Consider the following 25,017-nt stretch of genomic DNA (forward strand, 5'->3'; position numbering starts at 1 on the left):
GCTTAAATACAAAACCTAAACTGCTTTGAAGAAAAAGGAAGTTTTTCAAGAGATAAATATGATAGAACAGAGTATGTAAAGTGTCAAAAAAATGTGTATTTACTAATTTGCAAAAAAAAAAAAAAAAAAAAAAAAAAAATTAGGAAAAAAAAATTAGCGTCGTCGCACCACTTTAGAAAGTTTACCCTGACCAGAACCAGATATTTTGTTTGGGGGGGGGGGGGGCCTTATGTACCGTCCACTACGTGCCATTGTAAAGAAAAGATGTTTGCACAGAGCAAATATTGTAAAAATGATGAACTCGATCGGATGATGGAAGCTAATTGTACTTCAGGATATGTCCAATAGTCCAGGGTATGGTTGTGTTTAGAACAGTTGTAAAGTGCAGAGGCCTTTGGTCAGGAGAGTGTCTAGTCAAAGGGTAGACGAACTTCGGTGAAAGTTTATTTTACACACACACACACACACACACACACACACACACACACACACACACACACACACACACACACACACACACACACACACACGCACACACGCACACACACACACACACACATACGCACACACACACACATGCGCAGAGAATAGGGACAGATATATTATACAAACAGGCAGATAAGGACAGAAAGATCGAGAAACAATGAAAAAGAAAGAGAAAGTGGGGGTTATATATCCTATCAGCGAAAATCAAACCAAGAAATTCGATCAAATTCGTTCTAATAATCTAACGGAAATCGAGAAATGTTACACGTGACCGAAACTAAGATATATCCTTGACTCGTATGATACGATGCGTGTAGCCACGGTTACTAGTCACACGAGTGGTGTCCTACTGTTACAACGGTAGTAATGCAACACTGTATAATCATATTAGAGGTTGTAAAACATGTAATGAAATAAAACATGTCAACACGTATCCTAAATGATGAAATTTGATAAATCAGCCCGAGGCAATTTTCAGCACAGCCGATAATATGACACGAAGGAAACGTACGGCTTCCGTACATAGTTAGCAGTAAACAAACTGATTTGACAAACGCTAGCCGACTAGTTACATGTCTGTGCACACATACTCTCTCTCCATAGCCAGATTCGGAAGACTGCTCAGAATGGCGCTTATTCTTGTCTTGTATGTTACAGCTATCTTCATCTCGGAAGCTTATGGTAAATAGCCTTTAGATATGTATACCTCATAGTAATATCACGGAGAATGATATGTATATGGCCATATGGATTTCCGTGTAAACTGGTCATATTTGAGTTCATACTACTTTGTAGATTAATAACCTTCGATTTATTTAAACTTGAGTCTATCTCTTGGTTTTTCAAAAGTTTTAATTTGAAAACCACAGTAACAAAACAGTAAACATCTTTCCATAATTTAAATACCCCAACACTTTAAAATGTTACATGTGTATTATGCCTTTCCTAGTCTGCTAGGTTACATAGCCCAGAGAATTACTACTCCATAGATGTTGAAGTCGATTCTATGTGTGAACAGCCACCAGGCTATGTGTAATTTCACTGTAAATCTATTTCCATTTTATTTCCAAATTATCTCCTTAAAATAGGTCATGGGAATAACGAATGCAGGGACAATTATTGTTCAAATGGCGGAACGTGTATTTCTAGAAGTTCCCGTAGATTATGTCGTTGTCCAACGCAATTTTATGGAGACCGTTGCCAGTTTATGAGTACGTGTCCATAAACTTCCACATTTTTGGATTTTTCTTAGTCAAATATTGCACCCATGTCATCTAACTTTGTTTGGTTATGTTTATATGATATGATCAATGTGATTTTATGCCATACAATTTGTTTGGTTACAATATATTTTTTGATACGATATGATTTGTAGTCTTGTCTTGTCTTCTGTCGTGTCGTGTCGTCTTGTCTTGTCGTGTGCTTGTGTTGTGTTGTGTTGTGTTGTGTTGTGTTGTGTTGTGTTGTGTTGTGTTGTGTTGTGTTGTGTTGTGTTGTGTTATGTTGTGTTGTGTTGTGTTGTGTTGTGTTGTGTTGTGTTGTGTTGTGTTGTGTTGTGTTGTGTTGTGTTGTGCTGTGCTGTGCTGTGCTGTGTTGTGCTGTATTGTGCTGTACTGTGTTGTGTTGTGTTGTGTTGTGTTGTGTTGTGTTGTGTTGTGCTGTGTTGTGTTGTGTTGTGTTGTGTTGTGTTGTGCTGTGTTGTGCTGTGCTGTGCTGTGTTGTGCTGTATTGTGCTGTGCTGTGTTGTGTTGTGTTGTGTTGTGTTGTCTTGTGTTGTGTTGTGTTGTGTTGTGCTGTGCTGTGCTGTGTTGTGCTGTGTTGTGTTGTGTTGTGTTGTGTTGTGTTGTGTTGTGTTGTGCTGTGCTGTGCTGTGCTGTGTTGTGGTGTGTTGTGTTGTGCTGTGCTGTGCTGTCCTATGTTGTGCTGTATTGTTCTGTGTAATTTTGTTGTGTTATGCTGTCCTGTTTGTATTTTCTATGCCGTATAGTAGTGTACGTATGTGTATCACGTAATGAAAACCATGGCTATCGTAAAAACAGAGGCAATGTGTGTGTGTGTGTGTGTGTGTGTGTGTGTGTGTGTGTGTGTGTGTGTGTGTGTGCGTGTGTGTGTGTACGTACGTACTGAGAGTACATATATAATATAGTCGGCAACTATGTGTAGACAGATATTCATACATATAAGTCTCCATCGATAATCTAGCACGTACACCAGGTGATGGCACGTATTCCAATATAATTCCAAATATTCAATCTGATAACAACAAAAATTACCCACTGAACAATATTTTAAATTGAAAAAAAAAACCACCTATATCCAGACTGTGAAACTCTACAGTCAAATGGATTTCCTGAGTAATTTGGATTGTAAAACCACCTTTTAAACAACAACATTTTCGTCCTAAAAATTATTGATGTTAAAACGTAGGTCTCACGTCATCTGTTAGATTTTACTCTGTCATAAGATATGCAGAATTTATGTCTTGTAACCATGGTAACACGGTAATCATTTAGCCTGCTGTGTGCCTACACGGATCGGCCATAGCGGGTGGCCAAATTTCAAGGAAAACCGCTGAAACTAAAGTACATGTATTAAATTAAATATTGTCTTCGCAGCTTACGATGCAAACATATGTGACACCAAGCCTTGCCAGAATCATGGTACATGTATTCCTGGTTTCCATAGTTACGACTGTGTCTGTAAATTCGGCTATTATGGACAGGATTGCGAAATAGGTAATTTTAATGTAACATATTATATAACTAAGGCTGAAATGATAATTTCGTCAGATTGGACCTTGTTTAGTCCTATACGCGCTACGATCATTTCCACTGTATAGTCCATGGATGTCTCGAGAACAGCATTCCGTTCTTAATAGAGAGAGAGAGAGAGAGAGAGAGAGAGAGAGAGAGAGAGAGAGAGAGAGAGAGAGAGAGAGAGAGAGAGAGAGAGAGAGAGAGAGAGAGAGAGAGAGAGAGAGAGAGAGATTTCATCCGCCACTATTAAGAAAACGTTAACTGTTATCTTTGTATCGTCCCCTTAGAACTATACAGAAGCGGCTCCTAACTTTATCTAACTGAGATGTCAGTTGAATTTCCACCTTCACATCACAATAGTTGATAATGGCTGGAACAATTATTTTCTGACGTCCTCTATTTCAGCATGTTGTCATAATTCTATACCAAACAACTTGAAACACTTTCTAATCATAAAGAATTGTGTCTTTAACTTTACCTTATATTTACTTCTATTCTATGGTAAAATGTCAGATTTGAACTGTACTTGTATGATAGAGATATGGAACGATTTACACAATACACAAACATCAAGTTACAGTTCGGTGGCTCTGTTTGATACAACTATACGCAGAGACCATATACATTAAGAAACTGCACATGCCACTACACTTTAAGACAGCAAAATTGACTGAATACATTGTCTTGCGACATTTTGTGTAATGAATTAAGTGCCATCAAGCAGACATCAAATGCAGGCGTCAAAACATTGGCGCCCGCGTGTCTGCTTCCAGTTTCAGTGCGTGTAAATGGTTTATTTTCAGTGTATCAAGAAGTAGCGCTCTTGTTTAGAATAATCATGTAGTTTGTTATTTATTGGTTTCTGCTGAACGGTAACTTGCAACGAGCTGTACATTCATCTTATATATATATATATATATATATATATATATATATATATATATATATATATATATATATGTATATATATATATATATATATATATATATATATATATATATATATTCAAGTTGTATTCTTTTATTATGATGCTACAACATGTTTTATAACACTAATAAAATGGGTTTATTTAACAATAAATCATACTTTTTATTGTCAAAGAAAATACTCCTAGAGTTGACTGTTATTGGTAAAGTTTGGCTTCTCCATGATTTCGGGAACAGACTGGTGAGTAAAATATAATCTTCGCGTTCTCTAAGTGTTTACGTCACCTTCTTAACATTTTGTTTTTGTCGTTCACAAGACTTGAAACCGGCTATGCGTGTCTCAAAATCTTACGTGATTTCACTGACCACTGGGTTATCATTATCGCCCCTCTGTGAGTCTGACTGTTAGCTACAGTCTTTACTAATTAGACATTTTAACCTAACTGTGGTGTTATAGTTCTATTTTCGACCTGTAGAAAGACCTAGAATTTGATCAGCATAAATTCTTTGTGGCTCTGATGTAAACAAGGCGTGGGTATTGGAATATATTTTTGAGGTGACAGTTGTACAGTGTGAGACAGGTTACAATAACTGTTGCACTGGGTTTTGTTTTTGAGCTCGAACTCTTTATTGTACGTTCATGGGTTTTAAAATTGTGCACTAAAGAATCCAGCATTCTGTTAACTAGTGGCATAATATATACATTTATATTTAGTCTAGTAGTCACATTACTATATGCCTATTTCTAATTAATAGTCAATGATTCATGATAAGATTTATACCTAATCGTTGAATTATATACAAATAGAACTGTCAAGTGTCAACACAAAAACTTGGCAATTTTCAATAAAATTACTCAAGGAGGTAATTAATTTTTTGATTAATTTTTTTTAGATTTATACAGAATTTAAAAATTACCTGGATATTTTTAGCCTCCCATCATCAAATTGTCTACAACATGTTAATCGAGAAGAAACACACAGTGACCTTTCCGTATTTTTATGTTTCTGATCGTAATGTGGGTCATAAGTCGCTAGGTTAAAAAAAACAATGAAAAGTGCATGTTTGTGTTTATATTGTTCATGAGGCTTTCAATTCATAATCATGATTTTGACAGTCTTGATGTCTTACAAATAACAAAGTCACAAGGAAACTGTAAAGTATTATTGTATTAACGGATTTCAACGATTAATGATAATTTTTGTCCAACTTTCAACTTGTGGTTTCTACATCATATCATCAGTGACATGATGCTTTTTCTGATTTTAACGTAGAGGGCGTAGTTTAAGGTCACAAAGAAAATGTAAACTATTATTTTATTAACGGATTTCAATGATTAATGATAATTTTTGTCCAACTTTCAACTTGTGGTTTCTCCATCATATCATCAGTGACATAATACTCTTTCTGATGATAAAATTGTTTTATAAATTTAAAATTCAAAATAAATACCCCAATCCTCATCTGTACAGCCACTTCAAAGAATTATAAGTTACAGCTAGAGTCTGTGTGTACAGCTACATAACATACTGTGAACAAATTTGATATCACACCATGAGAACACTTTCACAGTACATAATGCACCTTACCTCTGATCTCACAAGAAAACGTATGTACATACACACACACACACACACACACACACACACATGTGCTTTACAATTCCTATAGCACTACTGAACCTTATACTAGTTTAGTTGTGATGATAAAAATGACAGCAACATATTTCTGAGGATAAAATACTAAATTCTTTATTTTTCCTTCCAATGCTAGAATGGGCTTGGCATTAGTTTCCATACACTAGTATTCTCCATGTACAAGTAACTATTCATATAGAATTATTCATATAGAGCTATTGTGAGTAGGAGTCCTAAAACAAGCACTGTCAGTTGTTTTGTTAGGTTGTAGTTCAATAAAAATCTATTATACCATGCACAAGCCAAACTGAACACAGAAATACAGAATTTATACCCTGGTAATTCTACATCATGACAGCGTGCATGTCTATGTCACAGCAATGCGTGTCTACATCACTGGTTCTGCTCTGTGTTGAAAATATGAGTCAAAATGTTCAAAATTGCCATTAATTTCCACTGATTTTCTTTGATATTACTGGCACTGGAATAGTTATATTATTCCTCATCTAGCGACTCATAGTGACAAAGCCCCCTGAGGTCACTCATATTTTCTTTGGCTGAATGAAGAAAAATATTGGGGAATAACATCTAACTCGACTTCCAACAGCATTACCACCAAATATACAGTACAAGCCATGGAAATATCTGCAAGCTTGAACTGATTGTATTAAATCTCTATGTAGACATTGTTGCCTTCATTAGCAAATGCACTGATTGTAAAAACAACAAACTTCAGAGTGTGAACACAGCCTTCTTTGCTGATGACAAGCGATTGAAGTAGAGTTTTAGTTGTCTTCAAACTGTTTGGTGAACATATCTAGTGAAATCACTCTCAAAACTGTACAAAAAATAACATTTCTGAACTTTTACACAGAATGTGATAAAATTAATATGCCAATTCTTAAATGTTACTTATGTTGGTTCCATTGGAATAAAAGTTCATCAAATGACACAGACATGACAAATTTCTGGATCATTTATCGCTTTTTAAAGTTCTTTTTCTTTTTGGATTGAACTTTGGGTTTTCCTTGGAATTTTCCCGACTTTTTCTTATCTTGGGTGGTTTTCATTTTTCTCTTCTCCACTTTTGCAGCTTTTTCTTGTTTTACTTTCATCTTCTTCTTGGGTACAGTACTTTTATCAAATCGTACTTTTCTCTTCATTGAAGGCTTGCCTGTCTTTGCAGGAAAAAATTCTGAAATCAAAAAGGAGAACATAAAATACATTTAAGAATACTGACATATCTGGGCAGCTCCATTTATATCTATGTTCTTCACTGTAACACCTTTAAGATGTTGGGTCTGTCAGTCGGTCGGTCGGTCGGTCAGTCGGTTAAAAATAAAAAAATGTATATGTTGGTGATACTTTCAACTGATAACGTCTGAATGACTTAGAAATGCCAATTAAAGTCAGAAGTAAGCTATGAATAATTTGTTTCTTAAAATTAACAAATTACAGCAATAATTTCACCCCTGATAGACATTTGTTGGCTCTGCAACATTATCCTTTTTGTTCAATATGACTTCCCCCCCCCCCCCCCAAAAAAAAAAAAAAAAAAATTCTGACCTGGATCGGGCTCAACTCCTACTTCTTTGCGATACCAATCAACATCATCCTCCATGTCATCATCACTACCATCATTATACTTCGTGTCTAAAACAGAAAATAAAACTACATCAAATGATGAAGCTGAACTTACTATCCTGAAAGAATTTCACCTAAATTTAAACTTTGTACTGCACAAAATCCTAGATTTCAACCTGAATCCTCAAAGCTTCTTCAGGGTTATTAAGTCAGGTGTTGTTTAGTCATGTGTGACTTCAACATACTGTCCCCGACAGGTGGTCAAATGCATCAGCCAACATCTTTGTTGCGATGGTTGTACTTGTCTGGGAAAGTATTTTGAAGTCATGTACGCCCAAACAACACATAACTTCATATCCCTGAACAAAACATGAGGACTCAGATTGAAAACTATGAATTATAAACAGTGCAAACAGAGGAACAATAAAGTTGACATGAGAAAAAGAGTCTATATCACTGCCCTTGCCATCATGCATGTATCCAGACCACAATACATTATAAATTATGTATCCAGAGTATGGCAATTTGGCACAGATGTATACAAAGTAAGGTACATTAACATATGCAGGTACCCTGGGTATGTCAATATGACACACATGTATGCAGAATATAGTACATTCATATGCAGGTACCCTGGGTAAGGCACATTGACATTCATCCAACCTTCATGGTTGGCTTTGAATGTGCTAGTTGCAGATTCAAACCTAGCTGCAGACATTTGTCTCAAGTCCTTAGGCAAGATTTGAACCATGACTGTGCCTCAGTCAACCCAGCTGTATATTTGGGGACCTGTTTGGACAGAGATTGCAATGTGAAGGCTTTAATCCTATGTGCTTATAAAGGCTGCAATGGATTGTATGCTCCCCAGGGAGTTGAGGAAGTATAAAAGGGCAGTTGTGTCGCCATAGATCCATGCCAGGGATAATAATTGTAAAGCGCTTTAAGCACAGAGTAGAAAAGCATTACATATAAACCAACATTATAACCAACATGTATTCTTTTACAGTACAATTCATACCTTGTGCAGGCTCCTCTGTTTCATCATCTTGTCCTTCTTCTTTGCTTTTCCTTTTCATACCAGCTAACGATTTTTCCCTGAAATGAAAATATGAATTTAATGGCCAAAATCTATAACATACTTTCATCCAACTAAATTATCAAAAAGAAGCCAAACATACTCTTTGTGTAGGCACGCTGGAACAGTTGTCCATGTTATGTGGGATAGGTGGATTACATAATTATATGAAAAGTGAAAATCACACCATTAATTGTGAGTCTTCACTTACTTATTTTTTTCTTTTGCAGCTATTTTCTTTTGAACATTACTTTCTTGGTCTTTCCTCCTTTTATCTTTAATCTTCCTGTTTTGAAATAATTAATAAAAGGAAAAAGAATTAATGAAATACATAAAAAAAACAATCACAATGTTATAATTCCAATGGACAATCTAGCAAAAATGCAAACTGTATCCTCTTGCATGGATTTGAAGTGTCACTGATGTACAGGCATTTCTTACAAACACACACAAATTTAGTGTTTCCTTATCCTGTATAGTTTGACATCTGATTTTAAAGGTCAAAGTAAACTCAAATAGCACCATTTATTCATATGAAGTTGTGACTCTCTTTTTATATATCATACACCTGGTATTAAAGCTCTTAACCAATCATTTTATTTTGTACACCTGGTATTAAAGCTCTTAACCAATCACTTCTAACCATTTTATTTTGTATACCTGGTATTAAAGCTCATTTCTTACCTCTTTGATTCTTTTCTTTTCTTTATTTCTGCTAGTTCTTGGTCACTTTTCTGGACTAAGAACAGAAGAAGAAAAACAGAAAGTAATACACACACACTTGGAAAATCTGGCAAATACCCCCTTTACAGTTAATGCACGTTTAAGATACCCAGCTAACACATTATACTACTCCCCAACTTGTCCCCATTGTTTCAATCGTGTTCTCAATTTCATTTAATGGACATTTTTCAGTAAACGGGACAATTTTTACACAAAGAAAGTGTCGTCAAATGCTTTAACCATGAATGAAACTGTCCTCATTATCTTTAACCATTTCTTCTGGAAGTCACAACAAACTATTCCTCTGTCTTTTCGTGTTCATTATTTCTCAAGTGTAGGACATAGTTGTGTCTACGGTTGTCATAGAAACACAAATTAGGGATCGTGCATCAAAATTGTATGTTCATATGGTTTCATTTTGACTTTGAATTTGTGTTCAAATGTACAGCATACACACTTACTGAATTCATGGAAGATAACTTCTCCATCCCAAAGACCCTCCTCTATCTTGAGTAACTGTAGTTTCATTCTGGGTCCAATCTAAAAGAATTTACAATGATTTTACAATAAGCTGACTGTACGACAGGATAGGATCAAGACATTCAACCTCCACAACATATTAAGCAATGTGTGAGGAAAAGGGTAAAAATATTCAACCTCTCTGGTGAGCTTTTATATCAATATGTCAACTCCTACCAGGTGTGCAGAAAACATGCAGGTAGTGTTAAGAGAATGTACACTTGTAATCTACACAATCTGAAGTTTTATAAAACTGTAACATTCAAGTAAAGAAACTCTACTTTGTGCCAAACTTATTTATAGTCATGGTGTTCATATCAGTCACAAAAGTATGCTATTTCAAATGCTTTAAAACATAAGCCTAAAGCTTCCAGCTGAGGTACTGATTAAATAGTCTGTGTCTGCATCTATCTCAGTGTCTACCATTGTCAGTCTCCTTCTCTCTACAAGTGTGTCTCCCTGTACGTCTGTCTGCATCTATCTCAGTGTCTACCCTTGTCAGTCTCTTTCTCTCTACAACTTACAAGTGTGCCTCCTTGTACGTCTGTCTGCATCTATCTCAGTGTCAACCCTTGTCAGTCTACTTGTCTACAAGTGTGTCTCCCTGTAAGTCTCTGTCTGTATCTATCTCAGTGTCAACCCTTGTCAGTCTCTTTCTCTCTACAAGTGTGTCTCCCTGTACGTCTGTCTGCATGTATCTCAGTGTCAACCCTTGTCAGTCTCTTTCTGTCTACAAGTGTGTCTCCCTGTACGTCTGTCTGCATTTATCCCAGTGTCAACCCTTGTCAGTCTGCTTCTGTCTACAAGTGTGTCTCCCTGTACGTCTCTGTCTGCATGTATCTCAGTGTCAACACTCGTCCGTCTGTCTTTGACTGTACGTGTGTTTCCCTGTTTGTTTCTTACCTCAACCAATCTGACAGCACTTTGTTGTGATGCTATATTTCCTCTGCTGGTGACTGTCTGTGGTAATGTCACTTCGTTATGTGGCCCATCTTGCTCTGCTTCACTTTCTGATAAATAACCCGGACTGAAACAAAGCAATCAACATGCTGACGTAAAATCTCTTCCAATTGGACAACATTCAAACATTTGAAACATGGCTATATATTCAACAAATCATCTTTGCTGTTCCTGTTCGTATAAATATTTAAATGTGCATGCAAATCCAAATGGGAATGGATTCTTCTGATTGGTCAGCTGCATTATATAACATGCATATCAAAACAATATTTTTTGTTCAGTATTTTCATAAATATGAATCATATTTATATGATTAATTTGAATAAATCATCCATCCCATGATATACTTACTTCATTAAAAATTCACTGACATCATGGTACCTTGCCATATTTGGAATCTTGGCTTGGATCAGTTTCTTGACTCCCCGACTCATGCCAACAGGTACAACTTTGATTGAACTGCAATGGAGAGTCACAAAACAGACATGTAATAGGATACACTGTTGAGCTTAGAAAATACACTGAATGTCATAATTTTGTGCTGCTGGTGGCTTGAAACATTTAAGGAATTTCCAAACAAATGTAGAATTTGAATTCTAATGTTACATTTCAAATTCGAGGACGGACACTCCATGGAATGAATACCTCTGCCAATCCTGTGCAGTTCTCCATATATAAAAGCCTGCTATCCATTCATCATAGGATGCCATCAAAAGTTGGAGCTCAATGGCTGATGCTACCAGTAGTAATGTCATGCAATATTTAACTTAAATTTCCACTAAAATACAGATCTGAAATCAGATCTCTAACCAAATTAAAATGGGCCTTGTCTCTCAGTGATGATCTTTAAACAAAGGTTTGTCTAAATTCATCAATACTGTTTTTCAGATATCCAGCTAACAGATGGACAGACAGACAGCCAGACAGACAGACAGATGGATGGATGGACAGACAGACAGCCAGACAGACAGACAGATGGACAGATGGACAGACAGACGGACGAATGGAGAGTGTTAAACCTTGTTGGCATATATCATGAAGGATAAATTCTGTAGTGTATGTTATTAGGATTCAGTTTAACACTAACTTTCTTTGACTAAGAAATAAATCTTCACACACTTTACAATGAAAGGAACTTTACACCCCTTTCCTTTGATAAGTGGAGTAGTCTTATCCCAGAAACCAATTGGAATATTCTATTATAGCACAACAATGGGGTTGACGGTACTTACTAATGCCTCAATTCTACCAGTTTTGTTTCTGGATCGTAGTTGAAAAGAACACATCTTCTGATATCATTTAGATGAACCTATGAAGAATACAATATACAAGAACTGTTAGTTTATTGTTACAAGCAATGGTTTTGTTAAGGGCAGTAAGCAGGTAAAATCTACCCGAGTTCCATATGCTGGGAATCACCACCAAAGTTATGATACATGGTATGGAAAGCTTTGCAAATTATACCAGATTTTCCCCCTCTCTGTTACCGTGGTACCCAGATCTTAACTAACACGCAAGAATTCATAAAAGATAGAAAATGACAGATCAAACCGGGCATGAACAAACCTGACTAGATTCAACCCTAGATATATACATATGTCAAACATCAAAGCATACTGGTGACGGGTTTCAAAGAATATGCAAATAGACAATATTGATAAAAGGATGACGTTGCAAAATCTCTTATGTTTTGCTGTAATTGACAACGGATCTAAAATTTTTCTTCCTTGGCTGCCTAAGAAATAAAGATCCTTGCTATCTGTATAAGCACATAGGGAATAAATCCCTCATTCACATAATCACAGACTTATCTTAGTTTTAGATAAAAACATTGTATCAATTCTCACCTTATTAACATTAATAGATGGAAACATATTCTGCAACATTGTAGACATTAGTTTAAAATGAAGACCTTCCCGTGCAAAGTTGTTGAGAACTAACAATGGATGATGTTGAAACTGTTCTGCATACATACTATGTCTCTTCAATGATGATATTATGTCTTTACTCAAACAGTACTGGAAAACAACAATATGAGAAAGTAATTTACTCTTTGTTTTTTAACACATATATTTTGATGTACAATGTAGATGTTTTGTTTCTACGGTAACATTTCACTGTCTATTTACATTCATGTGCAAAAATTCATGTGTTAATGATTGTATCTGTGTATTGTAACTTGTAACTACATGTTTTGAAACACTTTGAAATGCCCAGATTTTGTATGTTGTCTACATTTGATGTGTTTACAGGGGTTGGACTCAGTGAGTTGCTAGTCAACTACCTCCCTTTAAAATTACTTTATTTTTAACATTTCGGCTACACATGTACACAGATGGCCTTCTTCAAGGAACAGAACTGGAGCAATGAAAGGATGCTTGTACCTGTGATGACTAGACACTAGTGAAAGCCATCATTCCAGGGTTACAACCTAGCCATCACTCCAGGCACAAACATTCTTTGATAGCCAATTTTGTTGTTGTGGGTCAAAATGATAACTGTCATTTCTTGTTAGTCTCCATGTAGAAAGAGATAGGGGAACATCAAATTTTGGTGTGTCACTAGAAATTGTGTGCATCAGTGGCACATCAAATTGACTTAGAGGGCAAACTGACTACTACAGTATAAGGTAACAACTACAATTGTTGTTTATTACTAAAAGAATCCCGATCATTATGCAAGACAGAAAAACACAAATATACTTACTGAATTTACTCTAAATGTCAATGTTGGTCCTCTTGGCAATCTGCTAATTTTCTAAAAATGAAAAATTTGAAAGTATATGAGACAATTTCTTATTTAAATTCATTTTGAGATATTCATAATGTAATATTTCAGTAGGTGACTGGTTATGTGTATCACAGTCCTCTTTTTTTTTCAAAAGATTGATTCTTGATACACTTCCTGTCATTTTTACAATTCAGTTCTGACAGGCCAAAAAAATAAAGATATTTACTTGCACCATCATGTTCTATGATTTTCATAGAGTGTGAATTCAGTCTTTTTATGATTTTTAGGTCCTAAATATCAACGAGAACAAATATTCTTGGACTCTGGGTTCATAGTATCAAATGAAAATTAAAAAGAAATTTTGTTGAAAATTTGGGATTTATTTTGAAGTATTTTTATAACTCTCAAATTAAAATGTCCAAAACTACCAACATTTTTGGTATGATATGATACATTTTTATAGGGATTAAGTTAGACTGTGTCACAATGGAATGCTTCAACAAACCAAATATTGCCAAATATATGTATACCTGTATCATTTCTATCACACATGTCCAGAGAACAAGAAAATGAAATTGGTAATTTTGCTCATCAACCTTGGTGTTCACGTCAGTGTCTTTGTTTTGGAACAACAAAATAGATGAAAGTTAATTAAGTATTGTTCATTGAAGACGCTTAGATTACAGTGCAAAAAAATAATGATATGACGGCTGCAATATATGTGGAATTAATTTATGAAGGTAAGAGGGCAAGAATGTAGAACAGTGGACTGACTTTACAATAGAATACATATTTGTATTCAAGTTAGGGAGTTCAGCTTAGATTTAGATGAGGGATAGGAACAGGATTAGACTCCCTAGCCTAAACCTGATTTGTACCGACTCAAATGAATGAGACACTGTTGTACATGTGTCCTGGTAACACTATAATGAGATGATAAACTTATCCTGAAAGATATTTTCTGTCAATCTCTTTGTAAATTAATGTTTTGAAGTCCTTATTTACTGTAACTTTTGAACTCACCAAATTAATTCCTACTTCTGTTCTTGTGAATGCTATAATATGACTAACTCCTAAAGGTCCAGCTACACTTACAAAGTCCTTCAATACATTCTTCCTGTGTACCTGAAAGAAACAAAATTACATGTACCTATGGTTAAGTATTTGTCACTGCAGTTGTCATGGTAACACATTCTTAATAATAACAGCACAACTCTACAGATGACATACACATACATGTATGCTCACAGCTAGCTATATCTCCAGTTTAAAATTATGCACATTCCCCTGCCGCCACCACCACCACCACCACCACCACCACCACCACCACCACCACCAAACAACAACATTGAGTGGATCAGCTATTAGCATTACTACCACATCACTATAGTTGTCACCACCACCACCACCACCACCACCACTAGTCATCATCATTACTGCCACCACCACCACCACCATCATTGTCGTCGTTGTCATCATCATCATATGGAAAGCCGGTTGGGACCATCGTCGTCAACACTACATTGCATAGAAAAAGCCTATCAAAGTCGTCGCCGTCATCGGCTGTTGTCGACGATAAAACTAGCTACACACGCCAATGTGGACCTTCATCGTCGTCGTCATCACCATCACCATGCATGCAAATTTGTCGTCATCGTTGGCCAAGTATGTGACATCATCGTTGATGCCTTTTAACAAGTCGTCATCGTCGATGGCCTAATATACTAAAAATAGCCTATATGCGACACCATCGATGTTGAAAAATGCACATGCGCAGAAGATGTCTTTTAACAAGTCGTCTTCGTCGACGGCCTAAATACTAAAAATAGCCTATATGCGACACCATCGATGTCGAAAAACGCACATGTGTAGAAGATGCCTTTTAAAAAAGTTGTTGTCGTTGGCAACTTTGCAACATGCATCGTCGTTGGCCGAGGGCGACGATGACAACAAGAAGTGCATGCACCAATGGCACTCGGACAAAACAGCGTCAACAGCTAGCGCTGAGGACGTAAATGCAACACCGGTATCCAACACCGGTACTCGGTGATACTTACCATGAAAAACAAACCCATAAAAAACGTAACGCCTTACGTGTAAATAAACGTGTAGTAAATAAACGATTTTTTCTTGATCTCTAATTAATGTGTGTCTGATATTACGTTTTATTTGTAGCCCTGTTTGAGAAAAACACAAGTAGGAAAACCAAATCTACACCCAAGGGATCATCAAAATATCATAATGATTATGATGACTACGGCTCAAAATGACATGCTAAATTTATTTCCCTACACACTATGACAACTTGACATGATAAGTACTGAACACTGCCGAGTTCCAGGCATGGGGTTAGAAATGTCAGTCATTAATACAACCCAGATTCTTTGAAAATACAAGCTATGAGTATAAACAGCCGGAAATAAACAAGATAAAAGTGTTGCATTTACGTCCTCAACGCTAGCTGTTGACGCTGTTTTGTCCGAGTGCCATTGGTGCATGCACTTCTTGTTGTCATCGTCGCCCTCGGCCAACGACTTTTTTAAAAGGCATCTTCTACGCATGTGCATTTTTCGACATCGATGGTGTCGCATATAGGCTATTTTTAGTATTTAGGCCGTCGACGAAGACGACTTGTTAAAAGGCATCTTCTGCGCATGTGCGTTTTTCAACATCGATGGTGTCGCATATAGGCTATTTTTAGTATATTAGGCCATCGACGATGACGACTTGTTAAAAGGCATCAACGATGATGTCGCATACTTGGCCAACGATGACGACAAATTTGCATGCATGGTGATGGTGATGACGACGACGATGAAGGTCCACATTGGCGTGTGTAGCTAGTTTTATCGTCGACAACAGCCGATGACGATGACGACTTTGATAGGCTTTTTCTATGCAATGTAGCGTTGACGACGATGGTCCCAACCGGCTTTCCATATCATCACTACCACCACCACCAACAACAACACCATCATCATCATCTATCGTCATTGACACCACACAACTATCCCTGTTGTTGTCATCATCACCACCACCACCACCACCACCACCACTGTGTACCACCATCACCATCAATATTGTGAATTAACATGTGACGAACTGTCTGGAAATTGTAATTGATATGAAATGAACAGAGCAAAAAATACATACCCTAAGATTCGATGCTGTATATGGTTCCATCATTCTCCTTGTGTCTAGTACGAGTTGCCTGATGTTTCTACCAACCAGACCACGGTGAAATACAAATGAATGAGGTGCTTTGTTGATGTCACTAAACTGTAATACTCTACTAGTTGCTGCGCGTATTTTTCGCGTTTCTTTGCTCTGGATATATAAAAAAATATATAGTTATTTCAAAAAGATGTTCCAGTACATCCTGAAGCTTCAGTGTAACATAAGCTTCGTTATGCCGCCTATGCGGGTTGCGAAGTTGCAAGGAATCGGTTACGTTACAGTCACTGCACTGAAGTTTACGGTCAAAATTCACTTACCTTTCCCTTCCGTTTGCGTGCCATGGTCCTATGTACGATCACTTCTTTTCACAGACACCTATCTATCTCCACTGTTTGATTTAAACAGTCCGTAGTGTGTAATTCAGATCGCTTTTGCTCGCAACAATATTTACACACGTGTACTACAACACATGTATCCGGAAGCCATTTTGTATGTTGCAAGAGTATAACGCCCTCAAACCTGTTGATCAACAATCTTTTGTTTTTGGAAAAATCAGCTTGCTCACACATATCATTATTAGGAGTGCAAAAGTAATGAGTAAAACAGTCGTGATAAATAAATTCATACTCGCACATATACGTACGTACGTCTGTAGTTGCTCTGCCACTATTTACCGAAAGAGATTTGTCGATGTTTGTGTCCCTGTAACCACTCACTAAACTCGAGTTTATACAGGACCGCCAACGATACCCCCGGGACGATACCCCAAGTATAAATTGTGGCAGCTATGAATCGAGTTGAAAAATTATGGAGTATGGATTATAATAGTGATACATCTATGCATGAAGTATGAAGTAAAATCATGGGTGTATTATTTTAGTGAGACTCTCGTGGTAAAGTGCAGTGTTGCCACTGCTTCAAGTTGACGTGGGTTTATTTTCAAAAACAGTTTTACTGCCATCGTTGTTAGACTGGGGTCAGAACTTATGACGGGGGGGGGGGGGGCTGGGGAGAAATTATTTTGGTCAAAACAATTCCCCCCCCCCCGCTCTCTAAACATTTCATGCCCCCCCCCCCTGAAATGCTAACTTTTCAACTTGTTTGTGTATATTTCACGTTATCATCAAACAAATGATCAAATGTTACTCTCCAAGAATTATCGTAGCCCCCTCTCCCCCTCCCCGGCTTCACATATTTTAATGTGTAACTATAAAGTCCCCATCCACTTCAGAGTTGTATAGTATATCTGGTACACTACATTAAACTAACTGTGACATCAACTTCAGCGTCCATACATAACAATGAGAGGTTTTTTTTTTTTACAAATACATGTGGGCTTTGTGAAAAAGGTCTCACATTGGGCTATAACTAGTCTAGTTCCAGACAGGGAAAATATTACGTATTAAATACTTCATCTTAAAAGGTGAAATGTCACAGCATGGTACAAATTACTTTTCACTCTTAGATACAGCCACACAGAAACCAGTAAAAAACTACATAAGCTGCACAGGGTGCTGCACTTCAAGATGGAGAGATTGAATGAATTGAAGTTTCTTGCTACAATTTATCAAACTGAAATGTACTAACGTGCTACCATGCAGACATGAAAACACTGTCACCCTTACGTCAGCATCTAGTTAAATTGCAGTACCTTTAAATGGTTTAATTCCATGATTCAGACTAAATGTAGACTGTAGATACGTCATGACGTTCCGCCCTCACCGGCCTCCTGTGAAGGGGTTGGCCGATGTGTGAGGGCGCCCATCACAGCGTACCATACAGACTTAGAATAAATTTAGCAAGAAATTGTGATCTTGCAATCTTAAAGTGGTCTCTTTTGGTTTGTACACAACTGTATCAAACCAAGTAAACAGTAATCTGCAATGCGCTGTATTTCAACATGGTTGTAGTAGTTTTACCGGGTCCAATTGTGGGATAAACACATGCAGAATTGGACATCAATTCAAAGTAAAGTGGCATCAGTTAGTACTAGTGAACTATGTATTCAAAAATGCGTCACACTCTCAACAATCACACATCACTAACGCAGCCATAAAACAAACATCAACACAACAATTATGGATATTTGGAAAATTTATTTCCAAGTTTTTTTGTTTTTTTTTAATTACAAATAGTTTTTTTTCTTTTCTTGGAAAAAAAAAGAAATAAAGGAACAAATTCTGTAGTGTACCTTGAGAACAATGAATGAAATGTAACTAACCAGCATTACCTAATTTCCATAAAGTGTAGATTACAACTCTCTCCAAATTATACATTTACAGTATTTTTTTTTTGGAATCATAGAATAAATAGCCAATTTACATGTACAGTTCTATGTATTCGGAAGTCCAGAAGAGAAACAACAAAATGCTGAATTTCAGGCAGTAAATTCAGACAACAAATAAACATGAAAATCACATTGAAATAGAGGTAAAATACAGACTACAAAACAAAGGCTACATGATGACATGATGAACAGATTGTGCCAACTGAACACAACAAAAATTTTCCATCAAAGAAATTTACAATGACCTGACAAAATTAGACCAGTTGAAGTTTTTTTAAAACTGTTACAAGATAATTTATGCACTCAGCCCCATTTCCTATCTTTTGCATTACTGTAGTACATTTAACAATGTTGCATGCATGTATGTACATTTTTGACAAAATCATACATTTAAGTCAAACATTTTCTTTGACAAAATCACACTTGTGTACAATTTTTAACAATATCGCACTTGTGTGCGTTTTATTCAAAATGTCGGCCAGGAAAGGATTATGGTTTTGACGATGGTACAAGCTTACTCATTTACATTCACACCATTTTTTTTCTTCAAATTTTGGGGTTTAAACATAAATAAGCAGTCCTTCAAAGTTTTTTTAATTTCATAAAAGTTTTTTTTAAATGTTTTGTTTGAAAGGTCTAAAGCTCATCTCTGTCCCAGTCATCTTCATCCTCTCCTTCTTCCCCTGATGGAGGTGGTGGACCACCAGCTCCTTCATACAATTTACTAACAATTGGCTGAACAACATCTTCTAATTCTTTTTTGTGTGCTTTTAAATCTTCTGTATCTGCTTCTGGGTTTTCTTCTAGCCATTCAATTTGTTCATCGCAGGCTTTTGTAATCTCTTCTTTTTGATCTTCTGTGAGTTTACCTCCTAATTTTTCCTCATCACCAACTTGATTTTTAATTGAATAAGCATAGCCTTCAAGTTCATTTTTGGCTTCTACTCTTTCTTTAATTTTTTTGTCCTCATCTGCGAATTTTTCAGCGTCATTTATCATTCTTTCGATATCTTCCGGTGTTAGCCTATTTTGGTCGTTTGTGATTGTGATCTTTTCTTTGTTACCGGTGCCCTTGTCTTCGGCAGATACTCGCAAGATACCATTTACGTCAATTTCGAATGTGACTTCAATCTGTGGGACGCCACGAGGAGCTGGTGGGATGCCATTCAAGTCAAATTTTCCGAGCAAGTGGTTGTCTTTTGTCATAGGACGCTCTCCTTCAAAGACTTGGATAGTGACAGTTGGCTGGTTGTCGGCAGCTGTTGAGAAAATTTGTGCCTTTTTGGTTGGAATGACAGTGTTCCTGGAAATAAGCTTGGTCATGACACCGCCAACAGTTTCAATGCCCATGGTGAGTGGGTTGACATCAAGCAATACCAAGTCACCTGTTTGACAAAGAAAAGGTACAAATTAGTCACAGACAATACAAGTTTCCCTACTTTCATACATTCACAAATGTATTCTATTCAAATTGCAAATAGCTTTTTACATCAGTTGAGTTTAAAACTACATTTTGCACCTTGATTTTCCTTGTACTAAATTCCAATCTGAAATACAACATCACTAATTTTTTTGATGACAACAATAGTTACATCTTTGGAAGCTATGTAAACATCCATTTCTCTATCAGTAGCCTGTAATGTTGCATCTCACAAAGTGGTTGGGAATTGTTGCCTACCTGTTTCTTCCTCTCCACTAAGTACACCGGCCTGTACAGCAGCACCATATGCTACAGCTTCGTCTGGGTTGATACCTCTAGATGGTTCTTTGCCATTGAAGAATTCCTTCACCAACTGTTGAACTTTGGGGATACGAGTTGATCCACCAACAAGTACAATCTCATGAATTTCATTTTTCTTCATGCCAGCATCATCTACAACTTTTTTGACTGGTGACATTGTTGATTTGAATAAATCCTATACAAGGATGAGAAAAGTAAAATGATTTTTAACACTTGAACTTGTCCTATCTTTCAACTCTGTATTTCCAATTCCCTGAATGTGGTCACCATACAAGATCTTTATTGTGAAGTACACCTATGAAGTCTTCAAAGCAAACTTGAAGGGCCATGAGGAATATAAAAAGGCATTTCTGGTGACCACTATCATTAAGTTGCAAAATGTATTCTCCAATGTGTAGAAATAAAAGGTTTTAAATTCAACCTCATTGGGAGCAAGTTTATGTCATTTCATATTAAACTTGTATCTATCTCTTCAAGTTCGAGTCTCCCTACGAAGTGTGTATTCTCTGTAGTTGGACTGATCTGGACTGAAACATGTTTGGCATCAGTTTATTTCTATATCGTAGTCATTGCATGACTGCGACAAACTCTGTATAATTACTTCAATATAAATTCTTTTCAACTGTATATGGTAAATTATTCTATAGACATGCAACGATAATATACACATCTTCACATTGCTATCAAAACCACGTTTTTCTTAGGTAACAAGTTTCACTCCACTTACCATGTTCAGTTCTTCAAATTTGGCTCTGGTCAGAGTTTCTGAGAAGTCTTCTCCATCATAGAAAGATTCAATTTCAACACGGGCTTGATGTTGAGCACTGAGTGCACGCTTGGCTTTCTCTACTTCACGACGGAGTTTCTGTACAGCACGGTTGTCTTTTCTGACATCTTTGCCCTTCTTTTTCTTGTAAAGTTTGATGAAATGTTCCATGACACGCTGATCAAAATCTTCACCACCTGAGAACAGATAAGTAGCAGCAGAAATTTAGAATCATGAACTATCATTCTAAAAATGAAAGTATATAGGCTTTACTATCCTTATTTCAAAAATGTCTAGAGGTACCCTGATTGTAGAGATATGTGTTTAGTTTCATAACAGCAGCCATAATATGCAAGGCCAGCTTTCACTTTGAATTCTAAAAAGTCATGACAACTGAATAACAGAGGACTTCTTGATTAAGTTAAACAAATCAGATTTATGTTCAGGGCTTTAATCTAGTACATAACATAGCTGATTCCCTAGTCTGATAATTAATTTCTGTCTTGAATAACCATTAACTCAGCCACAAGTTCATCTGCCACAATACTTACCTAAGTGAGTATCACCATTGGTAGAAATGACTTCAAATACACCATTATCAATGGTTAATAGAGACACATCGAAGGTACCACCACCGAGATCAAAGACAAGGATATTTTTCTCTCCTTCTCTCTTATCAAGACCATAGGCAATGGCAGCTGCAGTTCTGTAAATGTACAAGAAAATATATTATTTAACCATTAATGGTGTAGTCACAAAAGAAATCATAATTCCCTAGTGATTAATGTTTTCAATTATTTATGCATTCCATTTGTTGTTGAAATAATGTCAATTATATATCTGAATTTGAACTTGTTGACAAACATAGTGTACATGACAAGTACAAATACAAAATGTAAGTTTTACCATCGATATTCAACAAGGTAATATTTATACTTACGGTTCATTGATGATTCTCATGACATTAAGACCAGCAATCACACCAGCATCTTTGGTGGCTTGACGTTGAGCATCGTTGAAATAAGCTGGGACAGTGACCACAGCATTCTGTATACTTTTACCAAGGTATTCTTCAGCTGTTTCCTTCATTTTGCCAAGTACCATGGCACTGATTTCTTCAGCTGCAAACAGTTTTTGGGTACCACCAACCTCAACTTGAATGTGTGGTTTGTTGTTCTTGTTCTTAACCTGTATTATTAGTGAAAAATAAAAAAATAATTTGAAATCTTTTGAAACAAAGAGCTGCATGCTTTTATTCATTTTATAACACAAATCAATAATTATATACATCAATCATCATCATCACCACCACCACCACCACCACCACCACCATCACATCACATCACATCATCATCATAAAATCAAATGAGTATCTTTTTTAATGTACATGTAACTTATGATTTTACTTTGATTTGCAAATTCTTTTTTTGCTGATAGAGAGAAAATCACTTTCTTTGTTACATCATTAGAACAGTGCATAAGCAGAACAAGAAAGCTGGTCAATCATACATTTCACATAAAACTCACCTTGAATGGGAAATATTTGACATCATGTTGTACTGAGGAGTCATCCCAATTACGTCCAATTAATCTTTTGGCATCAAAGACAGTGTTTGTTGGGTTAGATGTCAGCTGATTCTTGGCGGCATCACCAATAAGACGTTCGTTGTCTTCTGTGAAGGCTACATATGATGGAGTGATACGATTACCCTGGTCATTGGCAATGATTTCAACACGACCATTCTTGTATACACCAACACTGCAAAAAAAAAAGACGACAATAAATTTTCACCTGTTCAGATCGACAGACTTCGTCTTCTAGTATGGTTTTATTAACAGACATGTTTCAAACAAATTACTTGTCTTTCTTCAATAGTTTAGTGGACCAATAGCTTGTGTTACCACCTAGCAGTAAAACCAGCAAACGGACAGTTTGACAAAGTCTGTTGACCTGAACAGGTGACAATTTATTCATAAGTAATAATAACCCTTAGTCATGGTACAAGGATTTATTATTGCAATTTACAGTTTTATCTTCATTCACTGACATACTAGAGAACACTTATTTAGCTTACCATGAGTACGTTGTTCCCAAATCAATACCAATTACAGTTCCAATACCATCTTTTTTACTGTCTTCTTCTTCCTCTTCTGCCCTTACTTGTGTGAAGACGGCATTCATAAACAATGCCACTAAAAACACTATCAAATATTTCTTCATCTTTTTTATCTACAACAGAATGAGGGAAGGACATATGTTAGAGCTGATATCTGCTGGATAGATTTGTATCAGCAATATGGAGGAAGCGGTACATATTTGGTAAATTATGAATTACAAGATGTTTAATATTAGGCAGTTCATATTGATACTGTCATATTTGATCTCATGGATTTCCTTTCATTTTCAATACACGTATTAGATAACACATTACACAAGCTGGGAGCGGGCTCAGCATCTGTGTCTTTGTCATCTTTGTGCCAGTAAGCATTCTGTTGACAGTGTATCATTCAATTTTGTAATTGCATACCTCATTTTATGGCCTTTGCCCATTGAAAACAATGACCAATATGTTCTTATAAAACTTCATCATATTTTATCTAAAAATTCTAAGGGGCGAGAAATTGGTATACTTGACACGAGATAATGTCACACCCACTCATCCATATGGCATTGTTAAAGGTAGGCCATTGATTAAAGTTTGCCACGTGTGTACAAAAGCAACCAATCGAATGCCGCTACGACTACCGACAATGGCATAAATGAGGTTACAGTTTACACACACGGTCAGCTTGAATGAAACCTCAATTTCAATTTTCAAGGACACCGTTACTTGAGTCATTTGTACCCTAGCAAGAACGACGCCTAATAAATGTGTCCTAGAAGAATCCAAGGTGATATCATGCAGTGCAGTTGCTTAGAATCTTTGGGGGCTCATCCCTAACTATGCGATCAGTTAGATTCCAATTTGCAAAGAACATAAGTTCACCCGGAAATACGGTAGATTTAATACTGAACTCCCATAGTCGATGACCAACACTTCACTATTCTTGATTCTAACTACTGTGACACAGCAATCAGACTGTCTCTGGGCAATATTTATAAGCATATGCGAGCAGAGGCGAACATAGTATTAAAGTCGACATGGTGATGGCCGATCCTCAGTCACACACCTAGGTATGGAAGTACATTATTGTGTATTACCACAGTAGGTGATACTTCCATAGTATGTGGGACTCGGATACGCCAAGAATTATAATAAATAAACACAACAATTACAAACGTTGACTGTATAACAAATACCATACTATGTGTCTATACGCAAAAGGCAAGAAGTTTGCAGTGCGAAAACTTAAAACCCATCACTTCCGCAGAAAATCAGTCACATAATTATGATGGAGACAAAATCCAGAAGAATTACCTGTTTGTTAATGGATGAGTGCTCTTCTGTCTTCTGATCACAGAATCTGTCCTATTTGACAATGTAACGTTGAAGTTATGTCTACGTAAACTAGACACCTTCGTTTTACTTGTTCAATATGTCAGCTGTGTAGCGTTCACGTTAGTTTTAGCTCAAGCGAGCCCATCGTGGCTCTCTCTGATTGGCCGATAACCGGCTTGCTGGCCGTTGTTGATTGGTTCCATCAAGTC

At 36.5% G+C, this 25,017-nt stretch overlaps 2 protein-coding genes across 2 annotated transcripts; both read right to left on the bottom strand.

The window, feature by feature from the left end:
• Positions 1-5,931: 5,931 nt before the first annotated feature.
• On the bottom strand, positions 5,932-17,046 carry LOC144441097 (suppressor of SWI4 1 homolog). Its single transcript, XM_078130626.1, has 14 exons — positions 16,892-17,046; positions 16,551-16,724; positions 14,421-14,522; positions 13,374-13,424; positions 12,515-12,685; positions 11,900-11,976; positions 11,019-11,126; positions 10,611-10,734; positions 9,650-9,728; positions 9,150-9,204; positions 8,677-8,751; positions 8,409-8,485; positions 7,373-7,459; positions 5,932-7,001 (listed from the first exon to the last, which is right to left on the bottom strand). The coding sequence occupies exons 1-14, from the start codon at positions 16,913-16,915 to the stop codon at positions 6,784-6,786; spliced, it is 1,422 nt and encodes a 473-aa protein (XP_077986752.1). The 5' UTR covers positions 16,916-17,046; the 3' UTR covers positions 5,932-6,783.
• A 1,604-nt stretch (positions 17,047-18,650) lies between these two features.
• On the bottom strand, positions 18,651-24,967 carry LOC144441096 (endoplasmic reticulum chaperone BiP-like). Its single transcript, XM_078130625.1, has 8 exons — positions 24,788-24,967; positions 23,444-23,598; positions 22,896-23,127; positions 22,309-22,556; positions 21,920-22,074; positions 21,330-21,565; positions 20,540-20,777; positions 18,651-20,246 (listed from the first exon to the last, which is right to left on the bottom strand). The coding sequence occupies exons 2-8, from the start codon at positions 23,587-23,589 to the stop codon at positions 19,498-19,500; spliced, it is 2,004 nt and encodes a 667-aa protein (XP_077986751.1). The 5' UTR covers positions 23,590-23,598; positions 24,788-24,967; the 3' UTR covers positions 18,651-19,497.
• Between the last annotated feature and the right edge of the window lie 50 nt (positions 24,968-25,017).

The sequence above is a fragment of the Glandiceps talaboti genome, chromosome 10 (assembly GCF_964340395.1).
Source record: "Glandiceps talaboti chromosome 10, keGlaTala1.1, whole genome shotgun sequence".
Taxonomy (NCBI): Eukaryota; Metazoa; Hemichordata; class Enteropneusta; family Spengelidae; genus Glandiceps; species Glandiceps talaboti.